The 18,513-nt window shown below is 41.2% G+C and overlaps 1 protein-coding gene across 3 annotated transcripts in view; it reads left to right on the forward strand.

Annotated features, from left to right (window-relative positions):
* The first annotated feature begins 308 nt into the window (after nt 1-308).
* Nucleotides 309-18,513, forward strand: part of PACS1 (phosphofurin acidic cluster sorting protein 1) — a 115,163-nt gene continuing 96,958 nt past the window's right edge. The window contains exon 1 of one of the 3 annotated variants that reach the window (XM_019737688.3): nt 309-1,046. In XM_019737688.3, the coding sequence (XP_019593247.1) occupies nt 697-1,046 (350 nt within the window). In that variant the 5' untranslated portion in view covers nt 309-696. Of the gene's footprint in view, nt 1,047-10,128; nt 10,281-18,513 lie in introns of those variants that run through there. The other 2 variants (XM_019737689.3, XM_074336720.2) reach the window with 2 other exon arrangements.

Raw genomic sequence — 18,513 nt, forward strand, 5'->3', positions numbered from 1 at the left:
TCACGGCACTTTGGCACCCGTGGCAGTGGCAGGCCGCTGGGTCTCCACCGCTTCCTTCGTTGGTCTTGGCGAAGAAACCCGCGGGCTGCAGGGCGGGGGTCAGGTCCACGATCGGAAGCCGGGCTTGGGCTCAGCAGACCCGAAGGGACCAGGGCGCGCTCCCGCGGCAGCCCCCCTCCAGGCCGGGGCCGCGCCCCGGAAAAGCGGGATTTCCGCTGGCCGGGACGCTGCCGCTGAGAGGACGACGGGGGGGAGGGGAGGACCGGGCAGGCCGGCTGCAGCTCGCGCGGCGGATTTGAGGGGAGGAGCCAGCCGAGCACGCGCGGGCCGCAGACCCCTCTTCCAAAGAGTAAGGGGCGCGCGCCCACAGGCCCGCCGGGGCCGCGAGCGCGAGCCCCGCCCCTTGGCGTTGGGTGGGGCCGGCGCGAGCCCGGGCTCCCCGCCCCCTCCCCGGACACGCCCACCCAGTGTCTTGGCGGCGCGAGCCGCAACAGGCAGCGGCGGGCGAGCGCGAGGACCGCGCGTCGCGAGGCCCCGCGCCTGCGTGCAGCTTCTCGCTCGCTCGCGCGCTCCGGCGGGCGGGCTGAGGAGACGAGTCGAGCCCCCGCCGCCGCCGCCGCTGGGGGAGAAGCCTGGGCGTCCGCTTGTGGTCGCCTCGATCCCCGTAACGCCCGCCCCCTCACCCCCGGCCGGGCCATGGCGGAACGCGGAGGGACGGGCGGTGGTCCCGGAGGCGCCGGGGGTGGGAGCGGCCAGCGGGGCTCTGGGGTCGCCCAGTCTCCGCAGCAGCAGCCAACGCCACAGCAGCCAACGCCGCAGCAGCCAACGCCCCCCAAGCTGGCCCAGGCCACCACTTCGTCCTCGTCCACCTCAGCGGCGGTCGCCTCCTCCTCCTCCTCATCCACCTCCACTTCCATGGCCGTCGCGGTGGCCTCGGGCTCCGCGCCTCCCGGCGGCCCGGGGCCAGGCCGCACACCCGCCCCCGTGCAGATGAACCTCTACGCCACCTGGGAGGTGGACCGAAGCTCGTCCAGCTGCGTGCCCAGGTGAGCGGCGGGCGGGGGGGCCGGGCCCTCGGGGGCTCCCGGCTGGGGCTGTGACAGACCCCCGCCTTTCCATTCCATCCTGTCCCATCGCCCAAGGGGACTCCTCCTCCCTAGATTCCCCCGGGCTGCGGGGCCTGGTCCCTGCCAGGCCTCCCAGGACTCCTCCTCTGCGGGGACCCCGCCCTCTCCGGGCAGCCGCACCTTCTGCCTGTGGCCGGGACCACCCTCTTCCCCTCCCCTTGCGGGGCCTTCTGGATTTTCAAGCCCTGGGCCTTCTCTTGTTGAGCTGACCGAATCCGGCCTTCCTGGCGGTCAGTTTCCCTGCATAAGTCACAGATTCTTTTCCCTGCCTTGCCGGCGCCCGTGGGCTGTACATATGTTACATAGATGTGGTATAGATCTCTTGATACTAATCTTTCCCAATATACTCGGCATGTGCCAAACTCGGCGATCACCTTCTGCCAGGTAAAGCCCATGTAGTAACCCTTGGGGCCTGTAGTTAGTCTTCAGTACACATGTTCATTTGGACGTCAAATCACACACATTCTGTCCTGGTCTCTACGCTCTTATAGAAGTCCTAGTTTGTGTGTCTTCAAGTGTATTTTTCTCTGCTTCTTCCTCCCCAGTAACTGGTCACAAATTCTCCAGTCCTGCTGGGCTACATAAAATTACTGCCTTCTTCCTAAATTCAATCCATTCCTGTCTATTGGCACCATCTGGGGACTTTCCTTCCGTTGGTAAAATTTCCCTAGTTTGGGATATTTTCTGTTTCTGTATTGGCAAGGCAGTCTTTTTTCAACTCTTTGGGGACAGTATGCAGTGTCTTACAGTTTACCCCTAGAGTAGACACGAGAGCTGGTTTTGCCCAGTAAGCCCAGAGAAATGCCTGGAGGTGATCTTTTTGTCACCTCTGAGTTCATTCTGTTGCCTTGGAGTCTTGGGCTCACTTTTAACTCTGTTAGCCCAGCCTTGGGCAGATGGATGTATAAGTGGGGATTAGGGAGCATTGTCTGGTTCCACCCTCAATTCTATTTTTCTTTTTTTCTCTCTTTATTTTGAATTATTTCATGCATGCAACATGCAACATTATATATATATATATATATATATATATATATATATATATACACACACACACACACACACATACACACACATACATATACATATACATATATATATATATACACACATATATATATACACACACATATATATATCCTAGATAGGCTATTAAAAAAAGGATGTGCAGTACATCTGTATACTTGACTCAGGTTAAGAAATAGAGCATTATCCATTATGTTGAAGCCTCCAGGGTGCCCCTTCCGGACCACATCCCCTTTTTCCCCCACAAAGGTAAACACTATTCTGAATTGTGTGTTTATCATTTCCCTTGTCTTTTAAAACTAGTTTTATTACCTATGTGCACCTGTGAACACTAATTTTAAATTTTGAATGTTTTTGAAGTCTATGGAAATGCTATCGTATTGTATGTGTTCTGTGACCTATTTTATTGTGTTGGTTTTTGTGGTTTTTTTAACTCAACATTAAGTTTGTGAGAATCATCACTTACTGTAAGTTGCATGGTAGCTGTAGTTTAAATATTTTCACTAATGGATAGAATTTCATTGTAGGAATGTTATAATTCTCCTTTTGATGAACATTTGGGTTGTTTCCTCTTTGTGAGCATGAACAATCATGCTGTAAATATTTTTATCCAGGACTCCTGGTGCTCACTGTGAAAGTTTCTGTTGGTTGTCTTTATATGTAGGGGTGGAATTGCTGTTTGCGGGGTATACATCTGGAACTTTTTTAGATAATATTAGGTTGTTTTTCATTCCTCCCACCCCCCTTCTACTCTTCATGTCCTTTGTTTCAACATTGACCTCACTGACTTACACTTTTCTTTTTTTCTGTCCTTCCTTTAGGGGAATCAGGAGCCTCTTAGTTTAGTTTGCTTTGGCCAGTGCCCTACCACAACACCAAACTCAAGTGGGTGTTTCGTATGTGATGCTGTTCCTCTTAGTGCTGCGCAGGATTCTCTCTTGTATCATAGGCTCATGTCTAGCTGAAGTATTCTCATTTACCTTTTTCAAACATAAAAGCACTGTGCACCTTCCCACATGGCTCCAGTGTTTGTAACATATGCTTGCCCATTCTTTCTTCACATCTGTCACTGTGCTTGATTGATGACATTTGGACAGCTGCCTTCTTTACCTTGTTAGATTGAAAAGGCACCAGTCGACTAGCAAGACGCTGCTGTGCAGCAGAGGGGGGATAAATAAAATCACCGATGGCTGTTGATTTTTGGTCTGCCCCATTAGTCACTGAAAAGTCCACATAATAAGTTATTAGCCCAAGAAATAGCCAGGCGTCCTGATCAAATCGATAATTATTGTGCTAACTTGGTGTGAGACTTAGGCTAGCTTGTTTTCACCTGCAGGAGCATGCATGCAGTGTGTCATGTCTAGTGACCAATCCCTGAGATTGTCAGCTGTCCTGCTCTGACTTTGTTTTTCAGCTGTCACCCCTGTGCCTCCCAGCTCCTTGTGGAACACTTGTGCTCTTTGGAGCATGCTGTTTTATCTGCAGGGTGGAAACTAACACCCTGTGAGGAGAAAATGGCCTGCTATTGGCCCTTTGAATTATCAGAGTCATCTGGTTAATTTGAGGTCTCCTTGGCGTACTTGTTCATGTTGAGAATATATTGGCAGCTTGCACTCTGTACACAGCACTCTGTATTTGCACATACTCTAGGATTAGCATTCTTGTCTCGTGTAACTCAAATGAGACCCAAACATCTGAGATGTATACACATAAATGTAAACATGATTGTGGATCTAAGGTTAGCTGTACATAACAATGTGGGATTCAGTCTCGTAAAATGTGACCCTCTACCTAGTGCAGAGAGGAAAGTTGAAAAGTCAGGTGGTAGCGAGGTCATGCTCCTTTTCTTGATCCCTATAGAAATATAATTTTCTTTAGGAAAAAAATAATCCCTTTCCCTTTATTAGATATTTAAATAAAGATAGCATTGCCGTTGTTCCTCAGATATGTGGTGTGTTCTTATTAACATCCACTAAATTCCCTCAGAATCCATTGTAATTTTTTTTAACTTCTTATGGATGAAGAGCATACATGTAGTTGGCTTTAAAATAACTAAGTTATTCTATTCATTGCCATTTTGCCAGCATTTTTTTTTAAATAAAGAGATAAATACATGTCTATGATTAGAAATTCTAGTAGTACAGAAAAATGGAAAGTGTAAGGAAAAAGCCCCAGTCCTCTGTCTGTTCTCACTGCCCAGAGGTAATCACTGGGACATAGCGTTGCTTTTGTGATTCTGTTAGGAGCAGGTAGGCCTGTCACAGTTCTTTATGCAATTCACAGCTTTCGAAGTCGGCATTGTTTTCCTTCCATACTAAGTAGTGCTTCCTCTACTATGGTCCATGGTATGGACAGTGCTGTGGCACCATTGTAGGCACCAGGTAGCGCGTTGCTTGATGTTAAAGAAAGGGTTTTGGAGTCTTATTATCAATCCCTTCTCTTAGGCCTTTGTATGGTGAGAGTTTCCCTGATGTTCTTTCTTCTTTTTGAATTGCTTAAGTAGGAGAGGCACAAAAATTATGACATTTCACAAGTGTACAACATTTCCTCAGTGGCATAAAACTATTAGGAGACAAAATGTGCTCTGCTGTTATCACTCATGAACCATATCACATTTTCTTTGAGTACAAAGCACATTTACATATTCTTATCTGTCTGTGTATTTAGGGAAGGAGTTCAGTAATTATCAGTCACATTTCTCCTTAGATGACATAAAAAAAAAAAGTGAGTACTGAACTTAAGCCTTACTGTACAGGTGTTACAGCCGAAGGAGGTGGCCGTGGCTAAGTCGGCGTGGCTGGCCTGCCATAGACGTGTTTCATGAAGGTGCGTGGGGGGGGCAGTTGCCCCTCTAACTACAAAAGCACAAGGCAAGCCAGGACATATTGCTCTGTTTTCTTACTGTGTACTAGGACAAACTCTGCCACACCTTAGTGTTTTCATCCATTGATGGGGAATACTTTTACTTATGGTCCGTTCTAAGATGTGTAAAATAAATATTAAATAAGACCTATAGATAGATCCACAGGAGAAAGTACTTATATGATAGAGTTAAAGTAAATGTAGTTGATCAAATAAGAGCGACCTAGTGAAATTTCTATAATTTTCCCAGCATTAAAAGTCTTAAAAGCATATTTGTACCTTAGAAGATTTGAATTTCACATTGTGAGTGTTGTAATAGAATAGCCTCTCTGGCGGGGTAATATTATCCATTGTCCCTGTGGAAGCTCAGATTCCTTAAGGCAGAAAGAATGACTTTCACAGAGTCTGTTTTACATGTATTGATTTACAGATCTTTTGGACACATTAGTGGTTTTGTGATTTCTTTTTAACCTTGTTTTCCAGTTTCTTCGCTGAGCCAGTAAGTTGCCACTGTTACTGTTAGTGTTTCACCTCTGTGTGCATGAGGGAGGTGCAGGTCAGAAAATGTTTGGGCTGTGTCTTTTCACAACTTCACCCCAGGAGGCCTTGTCCTGTTTTGGCTAGGATTTGAAAGCTCAGTGGGTCCTCTGAAATTTGGAGTTGGCTTGGCTTGTATCCTTGGCGCCACATTCTGGGAATACTTTGGGAGACCAAGGTAGCTGTGGGAATGATTGCAAGAATTGGTCTTTTCCCAGCATGGGTTCCGAGTGGTATTACGGGTTCTTGAGGAAAGACAGAATTTGAAGTGGATCTTAGAACGGCTTTCAGAGGCCCATTTGGGCTGGAATTGAGCAAGGTGGTTTGGTTCTAGATTGGCAAACACTGACAGAATCCTCCCTTCTCTAGGCCTAGTTAGAAAAATAACCAGCATAGCCTCTGAGGGTTTTAGAAGACCAAGATGTTGTGCCTAGGAACCAACTTGAGAGTATTTCCTTCCCTCTTACTGCCATCCATAGGGCAATTGTCTGCTTAGAAAGTCTGCTGGACCTGCATTCTCTTTAATCTTATTAACCAAAAGATAGCTGTAGTCACAGCTTAGGGAGCCACTTAGGCAGACCTGTACCTGGCTTCTACCTTGGGTAACACAGTAGAGAAGGCCAGTAAATGATGATACATTGTTACTTAGCTTATATATTTTCTAGAAAACACTTCCTTAAAACATTCCATTTGACATTCAATTACGTCTTTTATCTTTAAAGGTGTGCTGTCCAGGACAGTAGCCACTAGCTGCATGTGGCTATTAAAATTAAAAATAACTAAAATTGAATAAAATTTGAAATTCTCTTTCTTAGTTGCACTAGCCACATTTCATGTCAACTAGTTCATGTGGCTAGTGGCTTCCATGTTGGACAGGGCAGATCTAAAACATTTCCAGGACCACAGAAAGTTCTATTCGTTTTAGAGAGACAATTGCCTATGTATGGCATTTGTAGTATTAATATTTATGGTTTGTGCTTGCTTGTTCATTTAAACTGAATACTTTTATCATTTTCCAAATTACTTTAAAATGCCCTTTTCTTCGCTACTTCAAGGGTGCATTAGTTTTCTTTAGTTTTGCACTTTAAATGTTATTATCTTCTAGTCTGCTCCCTTCTTCCTGGAGGGAATTTGCTTCCTGGTGACTCTCTGCCATTTGTTTCCCACAGTTTTAGGTCTCAGTCAATATCTATAGAGAAAACTGCCTGGAGCCATTAACTCCAAAATGGTGTTTAGATGGTAGGATTATGTATGGTATTAATTTTTGTCTTTATATGTTATTTGGTGATTTCTAGACTTTCTACAATAAACATGTATTACAGAAAAGACCAGTTTAAAAAATATACATTTAAAAATATATACTGAGTGTACTCGGTTGCACACCTCATAGGAGTGAACATTACAAATTTTGTATCACAATAAAGCTATAAGAAAAATCACAGATTGAATGGATGAAGACATGGGGGACTAAAGTTTTACTCCACTCATTACCTACCTTTCTTGGTTCCAGAGTTGCTTGTTCATTTTTATTGATAGCAAAAATGGTGACTGGAGAATGTTCTAGACCACTGCTTCCTCATGAGGGAATGGTGAGGCACAGGTGATAAAGTAATATTGATAATGACACATTTATTTCTTTCATGTTTTTGGGTAGATTCTTTTAGGCTGTAATGTTTTTAAAATACACTGACGGTCAGAATATCTGAGTTTAGTTCTAGCTTCCAATGTTTCTGACCCTGAATACCTTTCTTCCTCTTGTCTCTGTGGGAGTCATGATCCTGTGAACTTCCAGGTAAACCTGTGTTTCATTCATGCTTTTAGCACTTTTAGTTCTGTTAACATAGACACGAGATAATATCCATAGATTATTTTGACCAAAAAATTTTAGAACTGTGATGTGCGTCTTAGAAATTACACTGTAATTTACCCTGTATGTGTTTTGCCGTGGGTTGTTTTTTTGTTGTTGTTTTTTTTTAGTGCAGATCTAGGTAGATATGAAAGGAGTGATGTTTTAAAAGTAGATGCCTATAATACCTGTTCCTCCCTTTGTAGACTGCAGAATTCCTCCAAATGACACTCTGGGTCTCAAAACCTTATTGTGAGCAAGATTTGCCCCAGGTAACATTTTGGTTATAATTGGCATATTAATTGTCTGTGAGGAAATGCTTAGATATAGGAGGTGTTTTTTCTTTACAGTGCTTTGGAGAAAGCATTTTGTGCGTGTGTGTGTGTCTGTCTTTGAGTTTCCTTTGTTCTTTTTTTCATAGGTGAGATAGAGATTCTTTGTAGCAATTTTTAAAAATAGTTTAGCAAACGCAAAAAGCTTAGGACATCAGTTGTCATTTATTTGATCCCTCCTCACTTACCTTTTTCTGTCTCTTGTTTTAGAACACCAAATGCTCCAAGATTTAGAGAGTAGCTATTTTCTCCTGTTTCTCTGTTTTACGGTACTTCTCAAACACATTTTACTCTACTGTTTGTAATGCTTCCCCTCCTCTGCTACTCTGGTCTCCTAGAAGGTAACCACTGGTAGCAGTTCAGAGTGATAGTTTAAAAATGAAAATCAGATCATGTCACTCCCTGCTTTGTAATCTTCTCAGTTCATTCAGTTAGCAAACGTTTATAGACCAGATGGTATGTGGTCTCACAAACAAAATCTTTGGTCTCATAAAGTATGCGTTCTAATGGGTGAAGAGAGATAAGGGACACTATAAAATAACTTTTCATCATACTTAGGGATACTTTACGATGTGACCCCTTCCTGTGTCTTTGACCTCATCTTTTAGTGGCTCTAGGCAAGCTGGACCTGGGCACTGTCGCTCCTGCCTTTCGGGTTTTGCACTTGCTCTTCTATCTTGGCTGCTCTGTTGTCAGATCATCGTGTGGTTGGCTCCTGGGTGTCATTCAGTCCATCATTGACCTGCCACCTTGAAAGCTGCCCTCACCTGCCCAGTCCATTCTGGGAGTTTATAAACCTTAACAACTAGTTATCATTATTTGAAATAATCCTGTTCATTTATGTAGTTACTTTATAGGTGCTCAATAAATGTTTGTTGAATGAACAGTGCCGATTTATTTGTAATGTTTATTGAGTGAAATCTATTATGCACAATTCACTCATTTAACAAATATTTATTGAGTAGTTCCATGTGCCAAGCACTGCTCTAGGTGCTGGAAAACGGCAGCAAACAGGTTGACAAAGTCCATTCTCTCCCAGAGTGTACATTCTAGTGGAGGGAGACAGACAGTAAATAAATAGTTAGATCTTTGATTAGTAGGTCAGGAAACATAAGGCAGAGTGGGGAGTTGAGCGTGTTGGAGGACGGGTTGTTTTAGGTAAGGGTGGTCGGGGAAGGCCTCAGGTGAGCTGACATTTGAGCTGATGCCTGATTGAGGTGACCCTGACTGAGCATTTACTGTGTGCTGCAGTAACCATCAGAGGCAGGTACTGAGATCCCTTTCCCAGAAGGAGAAGTCAAGGCCCAGTGAGTGGAGGTGAGGTGGGGGCATTTTTGCAAGGCTCTGCAGCTTAGAGGCAGGTGGAGCAGGGATTTGTCTCATGAGTCACAATAGACACCACAGCCATTTCTCTGTTTAAACTTGGTGTTCCCCAAGCCCTTTCTGGTTCTCACAGTTGACGAATAATATTTAATGCTTTGGACTTTATCATGTGGGAATTACAGAATGCTGCTCTTACCAAATTATGGATAGTGAGAGGCTTCAAAGCTTAATGGCTGTGGATAGCAGTTCTGGAGCCAGTAGCCAGGATTTTAATCCTGACTCTGTTGTTTACCATTTGAGTGATTTGGGCAAATTATTTAATTTTTCTGATGCTTCCATTTTCTTATCTGTAAAATGGGCATAATAATTGTCCCTACCCTCATTTATTATGAGGATTAAATGAGATTAATACAGGTTCAGTGCATATGTGACATATAGGAAACACTTAAAAATATTAGCTGTTATTATTACTGCTGTCATTGTATTGCCAGTCCAGCTTCTCTGTCTTTCTTCCACACCCCTCGAAAAACTGCTTTCTTTCTAGAATTAGGGCAACTGTTGATTTTCCGACTTCCTCAGTGGGATCATCACAAGGTCTTGAGTTCACTTTAGAAACAGATCCTGCCAAACCCCAAGCTTAATAGACTAGAAAGTCAAAGCAAAATATTTTGGTTCTCTGAGGCAGTGGCTGGGTCGGGATCCTGTTTCTACATCCTGCCAGTTTATATGAACGGAAGAGATGGTGCCGGCCCCGCCTGCAAACCACAACTTTGTTTTGAGCCAACTTGACTTGACAGCTTCCCTATTCTACCTGCTGACTTCTGTAGCTCTGTTTTGGCAGCCAGAGGAGCAACTAAACCGGTTTATAGCTAGCCATTTATCACCATTAAACGCTGTGCAACTCCAAGGAAAATTGAGGGTTTAGATGGAGTTGATGTTTTTTCTCTTGCCTTCTTCAGCTTTCCTTTTTATGTCTCAAACTATAGAAAAACTGTACTTTTACCAGAGAAACCTGATAATACATTTAAGGCCTATCACTAAACATTTGGATCTTTGTAAATATGCTAATTTTTACCTTTATTTTCCCATTTTGGTTGGAAATCTACAAATACATTTATATGTTTGTGGTTATTCCTTAAGAATATATAAAACAGCTTTAACCTCTTCTCAAGTGTGGATCAGCACAATGAATGGGCTCCTCATGGTGAACACGAAGCGTGTAGACTGGTACGTAACTAACTAGCTTTTAAACGCAGGTGTTTGCTGTTTTTATTTTGTTTTTGTCTGTGGCTGTCAGTATGCATTCTCTCTGCTTTGTTGCTTCTAATACACCGTGGGCTAAAGAACCAGATACTCAAATATGTTACGAATGAATGGGCTCTGACTATGAGGCTGCGAGTAGTGGGCAGTATAATGTGAGAACATGAGAGGCACAGCTGGGGTGTTTTAAGGGCAAGGAAGAGAGGGTCTGCTTACCTCTTGATCTAGTTTGTGCTCCCAAGAGGAGGATTGCTGGTGAGGTCAGGGTGTCATCTTCTAAAGTCTTAGGGGGTCAGAAACCCTGTTGAAGGTGTAGTTAGAGATCCAAGTCGAATTTTACGTGTGGGTTGGAGTATTGTGGATTAGTAAGTAAAGCCGTTATGTAGTACTTAGTTAAATTTGTTTTGATTAGCTCTGGGCAAGTTCCTTTTCTTCCTATTTTTAAAGGCAAGGATACCTTTTTTTGCCTTGTTGATATGTTACGAAGAGAACCAAAATAGTTTCAAGATATTTGAGCATCATAGAAATCATTACCTTAACATTTTGGGGTAATGTCAGTGAAACTATGACTATGTTGATGTAATATTTGTAGACTTGTGGTAGACCTGATTTACATTAGTCATCATTTACATTGTTTTCACAGGTGGGTTTTTGGTTGGCACTTTCAGCTCATATCCAGTGGAATGTGGCAGTGTTATCTACCTTAAGTCTGTTGTTTAATAAAATTATGTCATCAAAATTAAAAGATGTGGAAAGTAGTCTGCAGCATCTGTCATCTCTGCCATGCACCGTGTTTGCTGTGGTTGAAAATGAATAAGCAACTCTGGAAATCAAGGTCCTCTGGGAACATAAAAACTCTTGTGGCTATTAATGGATTTAATTGTATTTCCTCTCTGACACCAAAATGTGCAATAAATTGTTTATGCCCTTGCCTTTAATGGGGAGAATTATTCATTAACTGTATGTAATACAATTATATTGCTTTGTTTTTATTGTAGATAATCCCCTCTATCTTTCCTTTAAAAAATACTTTTTAAAAGGAATAGCTTAATATTATTAAACATTGCGCATTAATCTTTTTGGTTGATTTTTCTCTCCATGGAGAAAAAGGACAGGATCATTTCATTGGAGAAACAAAAACCTGGGCAGGAAATGGGAGATGATCTTCTGAACTAAGATTTGGCCCAAGATTAGTTTGGTATGCTTTGGACTTAGGCCAAGTGATGTGTTTACTCATGTTCTAGAAGGGCCTGTTTCTCAGGCAGCCTCGCTGATAAATGAACGCCACGTCTCAGTGTGGGGAGACGGCATCTTATCTGAGTCCATTTGAGAGAAGATTTTATAGAAAAATGACTGGGATGACGCTCTATTTGGGTTTTTGTTTTTGTTTTGCTTTGTTTTGCTTGATGCCCATTATTTCCTTCTATTCTTGAATGTATCTGGAGAAAAATGTCATCAGGTTGCTATAATTCCTTTAAAACCATGTGCGCAAAACGGTATTAAAAACGCTTTGACTTTTTGGTCTCTTATTTGGTTTTATCTTACCATGTAGGTTTGGATAAGTGTGTAACTCTTCCTCTACCTAAGAGTAACTTCATTTAGTCAGCAGATACTTAATGAGCATATGTCAAATGCCAGTCACCATTTTAGACACCGAGGAGAGAGCAGTCGGTAAAACAGACAAAATCCCAGCTCTCCTGCAGGTTACCTTCCAGGGGCCAGGTGAGCAGCAAATGATAGGGTATATCAGATGGGTAAAAGTAAAGTGGGAAAGTGGAGTAAGGGGCAGAGAGTGTTACAGTTTTGAATAAGGTAATCTAGAAGACCTCAGAGAAGGTGAGCAGTCCTTGTGGAGCACATTTATAGGAGAGGAAAACACAAGTACTGGTAGATTTCAGGAACGTAGAGGAGGTCCGTGGACTGGAGCCAACTGAGCCAGACAGAGAGTAATGGGAGAGAAAATCAGAAGTAAACAGGACCAAATCTTGTAGGCCATTGTTGGACTCTGGCTTTAACCTCGAGTGAGATGGGAAGCCATAGAGGGTTTTGAGCCAGAAAATAAGCATTCTTAAGTGACGACATGTGAGAACGAGATCTGTGTAACAGAACTCTTCAAAGCTCTTGAGGAAGTTTGTTTCTACTTTTGCCATTTGTAATTAATTGGGAATAAATTTCGTTGGGAATTTACTGGATGATGGAATAATCCATAGATTGGCAACTGTGTGAAAAATCCAGATAAATTATTTTTATGCTGTAGGCTATCTGAAGCTATTGGAGCAGCTGACTTTCAACATCCCTAATTATTCTGCTGTCATAATTGCTTGGTCTGGTATCTCCTCTGTGATCCGTAGGTTTTTGATGAGGGAGATCTAGTGCAGAAGCCATTAATAACTAAGCACATATCCTTTGTAACTAACCCAGTGAAACTGAAAAGTAAAAAACATCTGGGTTTTTGGGGGTTTTTTAAATGACTAGTTTGCTACAGCAGACAGCTTGTCTCTGCTTCCTAGGAGTTGCTCTGTAAGGAGGAATCCTGCTGCAGAATGATCTAATTTGTGTAATCTTGAAGGCGGAGCTATTTTTGAAAGAGAACAGAAAAATAATGGAGCCCTTCGCTTGTGAATGCCAAATTGGGTCTAACGGATCTAAAAGGAAAAGGGCTCAGTTAGATCATGTAGTTGGAACTCTTCTTTCCCCCTTGTTCTGCTCACTATGTCTAGATCAAATTTATGATGGATATATTTGGGTAATTGCTCTTTTATGTCTTATGCTGTAGGCTATGATTTTTTCCCCTTTTTTTTTACATTTTAGATAAGTATATTACTTAACTTGTGATCTGGATAATGTGACTAGCATAAAAGAAGTTACCAAGTTCAGGAATTAGAATTCCCTTTACAGTTCTTTTGATAGGCTAATGGTTTGTAACTGCTTTTCAATGGCCCCTCTTCTGTCCTGAAATGAAATTTCCAGACAGTAAGCTTACCAACATGTCTACAACGTCTTCATTGTAAATATAAAGGAAAAAATAAAAGGAGGGCTGTTCATAATACAGTATGTATTTTTAAATGTAAATTCTCAGAAGACATTTATTTACAAATGTTTACAGCACATTAGAAACCATAGCCGTTAGGTGCTTGCAGGTACACATAGCTTATCTCTGAATATGACACCCATAAATAGAGACTGATACAGGTGCATTGCATGGGTGAATCAGATGATATGTGGCAATGCCATCGGTGATACAGTTTTTCTAGAATGGTGAGTAAATCTTCATCAAGTTCTACACAAAACAAAATACAGCCTTTTCTCTATTTACATAGTAGTTAAAGTCCTGGAAAATTCAGTGTATATTAAATGGAGAAAAATATAGTTACATTTCTATGTAAAATCTATTTAGTTTTCAGCTTAGATCATTATAAACTGCTTTTTATTTATGTACATATGTGTCCAGCAGAACCAAAGGCAGATTTATTATGAAGCTAATGAAGCTTAAGCTTCAAGGCCCTCCCTTCATGTGCGCAGGCTACTTCCATGCCCCTGTACCTAAGTTCTTAAGAAAACTTTTTATTAAAGTATAATCCATACTTAGAAAAGTACACATGTAGTAAGTATAGCTGACGAATTTTTACGAACAACATATCCACATATCAGAAAACAGAACATTACCAACACCCCAAAACATTACCTTGTCCCCTTCTAATCACTGCCTCTTCCCCCACCAAAGGTGACTAGTACCCTAACTTCTAACAGTGTGAGTTAGTTTGGCCTGCTTTTGTGCTTCATACAGTGTACACTGTTGTGTCTACTCAGAACTTCTTCTGTTCAACCTGATATTTGTGTGATTCATCTACATCGTTTCATATATTCTTATTGTATAGTTAGTATTCCATGAGTGGATATGTCGCAATTTATCGGACCATTCTGCTGGTGATGGGCATTGGGGAGCTCTCCAGTTTGGGGCTATTATGAACAGTGCTGCTCTGAATGTTCTTATACCTTATACGTGTGTCGTGTGTCGGTGGATATAAGCACTCTTGTGTATTTCATTTCATTTCTCGAGGGTTTATAACGGGTGGAATTGCAGGATAGTGGGGTTTACGTGGGTTCATCTTAGTGATGGATGAGAGTTCCAGTTGTACCTCATCTCCACCAACAGTTGGTGTTCTTTGTCTTTTTCATGCTAGTCATTCTGGTGGGAGGTAAAGTGGTTTCTCCAGTGTTTTAAATTTTCATTTCCCTCATAATGTTGAGTACCTTTTCATAAGCTCATCAAAGCTTATCAGCCATCTGGATATGCTCTTTTCTGAATTGTCTATTCAGGCATTTGCCCATTTTTCTGTTGGGTTGTCTGTGTTTTTTATTGACTTGTAGTTCTTCTAAATACCTTCTCATACTCTGGGGGTTGCCTTTTTACTCTTTTAATGGTGTCTTAGGATGAACAGAAATTCTTAATCTTAATTTAGTCCAATTTGTCAGTTTTCCTCTTTATATTTAGTGCCTTTTATGTCATGTTTAAGAAATCTTAGTCTGCTTCAAGATCATGTTCTCTAATATTACCTTCTAAAAGCTGTATTTTACCCTTCACATGTAGATCTACAGTACATCTGGAATTGATATTTGTGTGTGAATTTCGGGGTTAAGATACAGCTCTCCCCATATGGATATTCAATTAACCGTGCGCCATTTATTTAAAAGATCATTTCTTTTCCACTGCTCTGCATTGTCACCTTGATCATAAATCACATGACAGTTTACGTGTGGATTTATTTTTATATTTTCTGTTTTGTATCATTGGTCAGTTTGTGGGTGTTTGCACCGATGTCGCCCTATCTCTATTACTGTATCTTTGTAATAAGCCTGTTCCCTGGGGGTCTAAGTCTTCAGCTTTGTGTCTTCATGATTGCCTCAACTACTCTTTAATCTTTGCATTTCCTTAGAAATTTTAGAATCAATTTTTCAATTAAAAAAAAAATTTTGTTTTGAGAATTTTAATTAGGATTGTGTTGACTCTGGATTAATTTGGAGAAAACTGAAATCTTTAAAATATTGAGTCTCAATTTATGGATGTGATACGTTCCTCCATTTATTTAGGTCTTCTTTAATTGATTTTGCACTCTTTAGCATAGAAGTATTGTATATCTTTATTTAGATGTAGTCCTACATATTTGATATTTTTACATCCTAGAATTAGAATTAAATCCTAGAATTTTGTAATTGTAATTTTGTATACTTTTTTTTATGGAGGATCCTATAAACCTTAGGCCCTAAAAAACCCGGTTCTGCCTATAGGCAGAATGTTTTCACTTACAAAAAGGTTGGAAATCACATAGAAAGCTAGTCATTTCTTAACTGCGCAGGACTTAAAGGAATTGTGGATTGTAGGATGTCTGGCATTCTTGGTTTTTCCACCACTGAATGTCAGTGAAGTCCCCAATCATTGTGACAACCCAAAAAGCACCCTAGAGACATTACCACCACCATTACTCTATTGAGACTCACTGTTAAAGACACTTTCCCTTTGCTACAGTTATTCTAGTCTGTAAATGTCAGTGTGCTTGAATGTCCTCAAGTGTGTTTGACTTTTTGTTTGTTTGGGGAAGAGACCTAAAGTAAGCCAAGAGTTTCAAATGTTGCCATCTATAATCTAGACTTTAAAAAATTAGCAAATAATGAATCTTCCCAGACTTTTCTGGTTACGCAGATGTACTGGTAGAGTGAATTGAACACTGGTCTTGGAGCCAGAAGAATTAAATCCTTCCTTTAAATAACAAAAACTCTGTGATTTGGAGTGAGTTACCATTTGCTCTTTGATCTTCTCATCAGAATGGAAAGAAATAAAAACTGTCTAGCTGACTGTTCCGGGTTGTTGGGAAGAACAGATGAAACAATTTATAGATGCTTTGTAAGTCTTAGGCTACTATAGATGTTGATTCATGAACCTTTTTGTCGGGACTGAAAGAATGATTCCCAAGATGAAGCCTCCCAAACAGGCGCTGCCCGCATTGGGCTTCTTGGAGCATGGCCACTGTAGAGATGACTCATTTATGGCAAGTGGCATCTATTTTCTAAAAGGTTGTCTGTTTATAGGAAGGCAACAAGAGTACTACACTGTTGGGGTTCCTGTCTTAATTCTGGTTTTCAAATGAAAGTAGTTAAACCACTCACTTTCCATTTCTTTCATCATCTTACTGCTTAGCATTGCTTTAAGGATTATGGTAAAATCGAAGCAAGTTTTATGTTCCTCATTGAAAGTTTCCATGTGAATATTGGTGATACATTATTATAATTAAATTCTCATTCATATTAAGTCACTATAACCCTGGCCTTCCAGCCAATGGTTGAGAAATACCTGGCCTATTACTGGATAACAAAGGTGGTAAGATTTTGGAATGTGAGTTGTAAGGGAGGAAGAGTACTACTGTCTGTGCAATTTCGATATGGAATATGCTCGATACTCGTAAGATACTGAATTTCAGTGTGATTTCCCTTCCACAACCTTAAGTCTCCATAGTTAGTGGTACCTCTGGAATGCAGCTTCTGATACAGATAGATAGATGTTCTTTTTAATTGCATTTTGGTTTTCAGCATTTGATAATTTTCCTCCCTAGTTTTAATTTTTTAGTAGTCCACTTCCCCCTAATAGTTTTTTCCTTGTCATACTTACGTTTTTTTCCCCTCTTTTTCCACCTCCCCACTCCGTTCAAGCCGTCGTTTCTCAGTCTAGTTGTGTAGGGCACAGCTCCCTGGCCCCTGCTGGTATTATGAGCCAGCCCCATCAGACTTACTTTTAATCAAAATTACACATATGTTTTAGAGTTAAGTTGTTCTACAAGACTTGTTTCAGAAACAATCTTTGGATGTTATCTGGTGAATTCCAAATTTGGAAGATTGGCTTTTTCACCATCACCTCACTTTCCAATAAAATTGTAATTTCGTTTAGATTCAGGGTTTTTAATTATTATGACCATAGAAAGACAAGTCACTGTTGAGCCATGTAATGAACTATGATTTTTTTTCTTTCCTGGCCAATTTTTAATTTCTACTAGCATTAATAATTGTCTTTTTAGTTTTGTTTAATAATAGCTAATATTAATTGGGCACATAATATGTACTAGGTGCTGTTCTAATTGCTGTCCATGTGTTAATTCATTTAATTATCAGATAGTTAGGCACAGAGAAGATAGGTAGCTTGCCCAAGAGAGTGGTAGTCAGAGTTCAAACCCTGGCAGTTTGGCCTCAGAACCTGTGCTCTTAATTACCGTACAAAATTCTTTTTCTATTGAAACATGTTTTCAGTTGAGATAAAATTTAAATGCAGTGAAATACACAGATCTTGGGTTTATAGTTTGATAGTTTTGACAAACATACACATTCATGTATATTAAGGTGTTGGTTAACACCTTAATCAAGATATAGAACATTCTTATCACTTCCAGTCAACCCTCACCTGTCACCAATTACGGTTCTGATTTATATCAGCATAGATTAGTTTTGTTTGTTTTTGGACCTCATGTAAATGGAATCATATGGTGTGTGTTCTTGTGTTGGCTTTCTTTTGCCGGATTCATCCATGTTGTGTGTGTTTGTAGTTCTTCCTGTTTATTACCGAGTAGTATTTCATTGAAACAGATAGGATTTGTTTGTCCGTTGTCCTGTGGATGGACTATATGGTTTGTTTACAGTTTTGGTTTCTATGAATAAAGCTGCTTGAACACTCTTATGCAAATCTTTTTAGGGACATACATTTTCATTTCTTTGGGTTAAATATGTGGGAGTGGAATGGTAGGTGTTAGTGTAAGTATATTGTTTGTTTATAAGGAACTGTCAGTTTACCAAATGTGCTTGTTTGAGCTTACATTCCCACTACCTGTGGCAGAGTCCCAGGTGGCCCCCAGGGTCTCTGTCTCCTGGTATTTATGCCCTAGTGTAATCCCCTCCCCTTGAGTGTGTCTGGGACCTGTGATTCAATCTTCCTAATGGAACATGGCAAAGGTGACAGGACATACATGATTACGTTACATCAGATAATGATGCCCATCTTCTGAGGAGACTGTCTCCCTTGCTGGCTTTGGAGAAGCAAGTTGCCGTGTTGTGAGCTGCCCATGGAAAGGGCCATGTGGCTGGGAGGTGAGGGCAGCTTCAAGTCCCCAGGCAGCAAGAAACCTGGCCCTCAGTCCAGTAGCCCTTGCCGACAACCAGG

The sequence above is a fragment of the Rhinolophus sinicus genome, chromosome 14, assembly GCF_057876585.1.
Source record: "Rhinolophus sinicus isolate RSI-liver-muscle chromosome 14, RSI-T2T, whole genome shotgun sequence".
NCBI classification, from domain to species: Eukaryota; Metazoa; Chordata; class Mammalia; order Chiroptera; family Rhinolophidae; genus Rhinolophus; species Rhinolophus sinicus.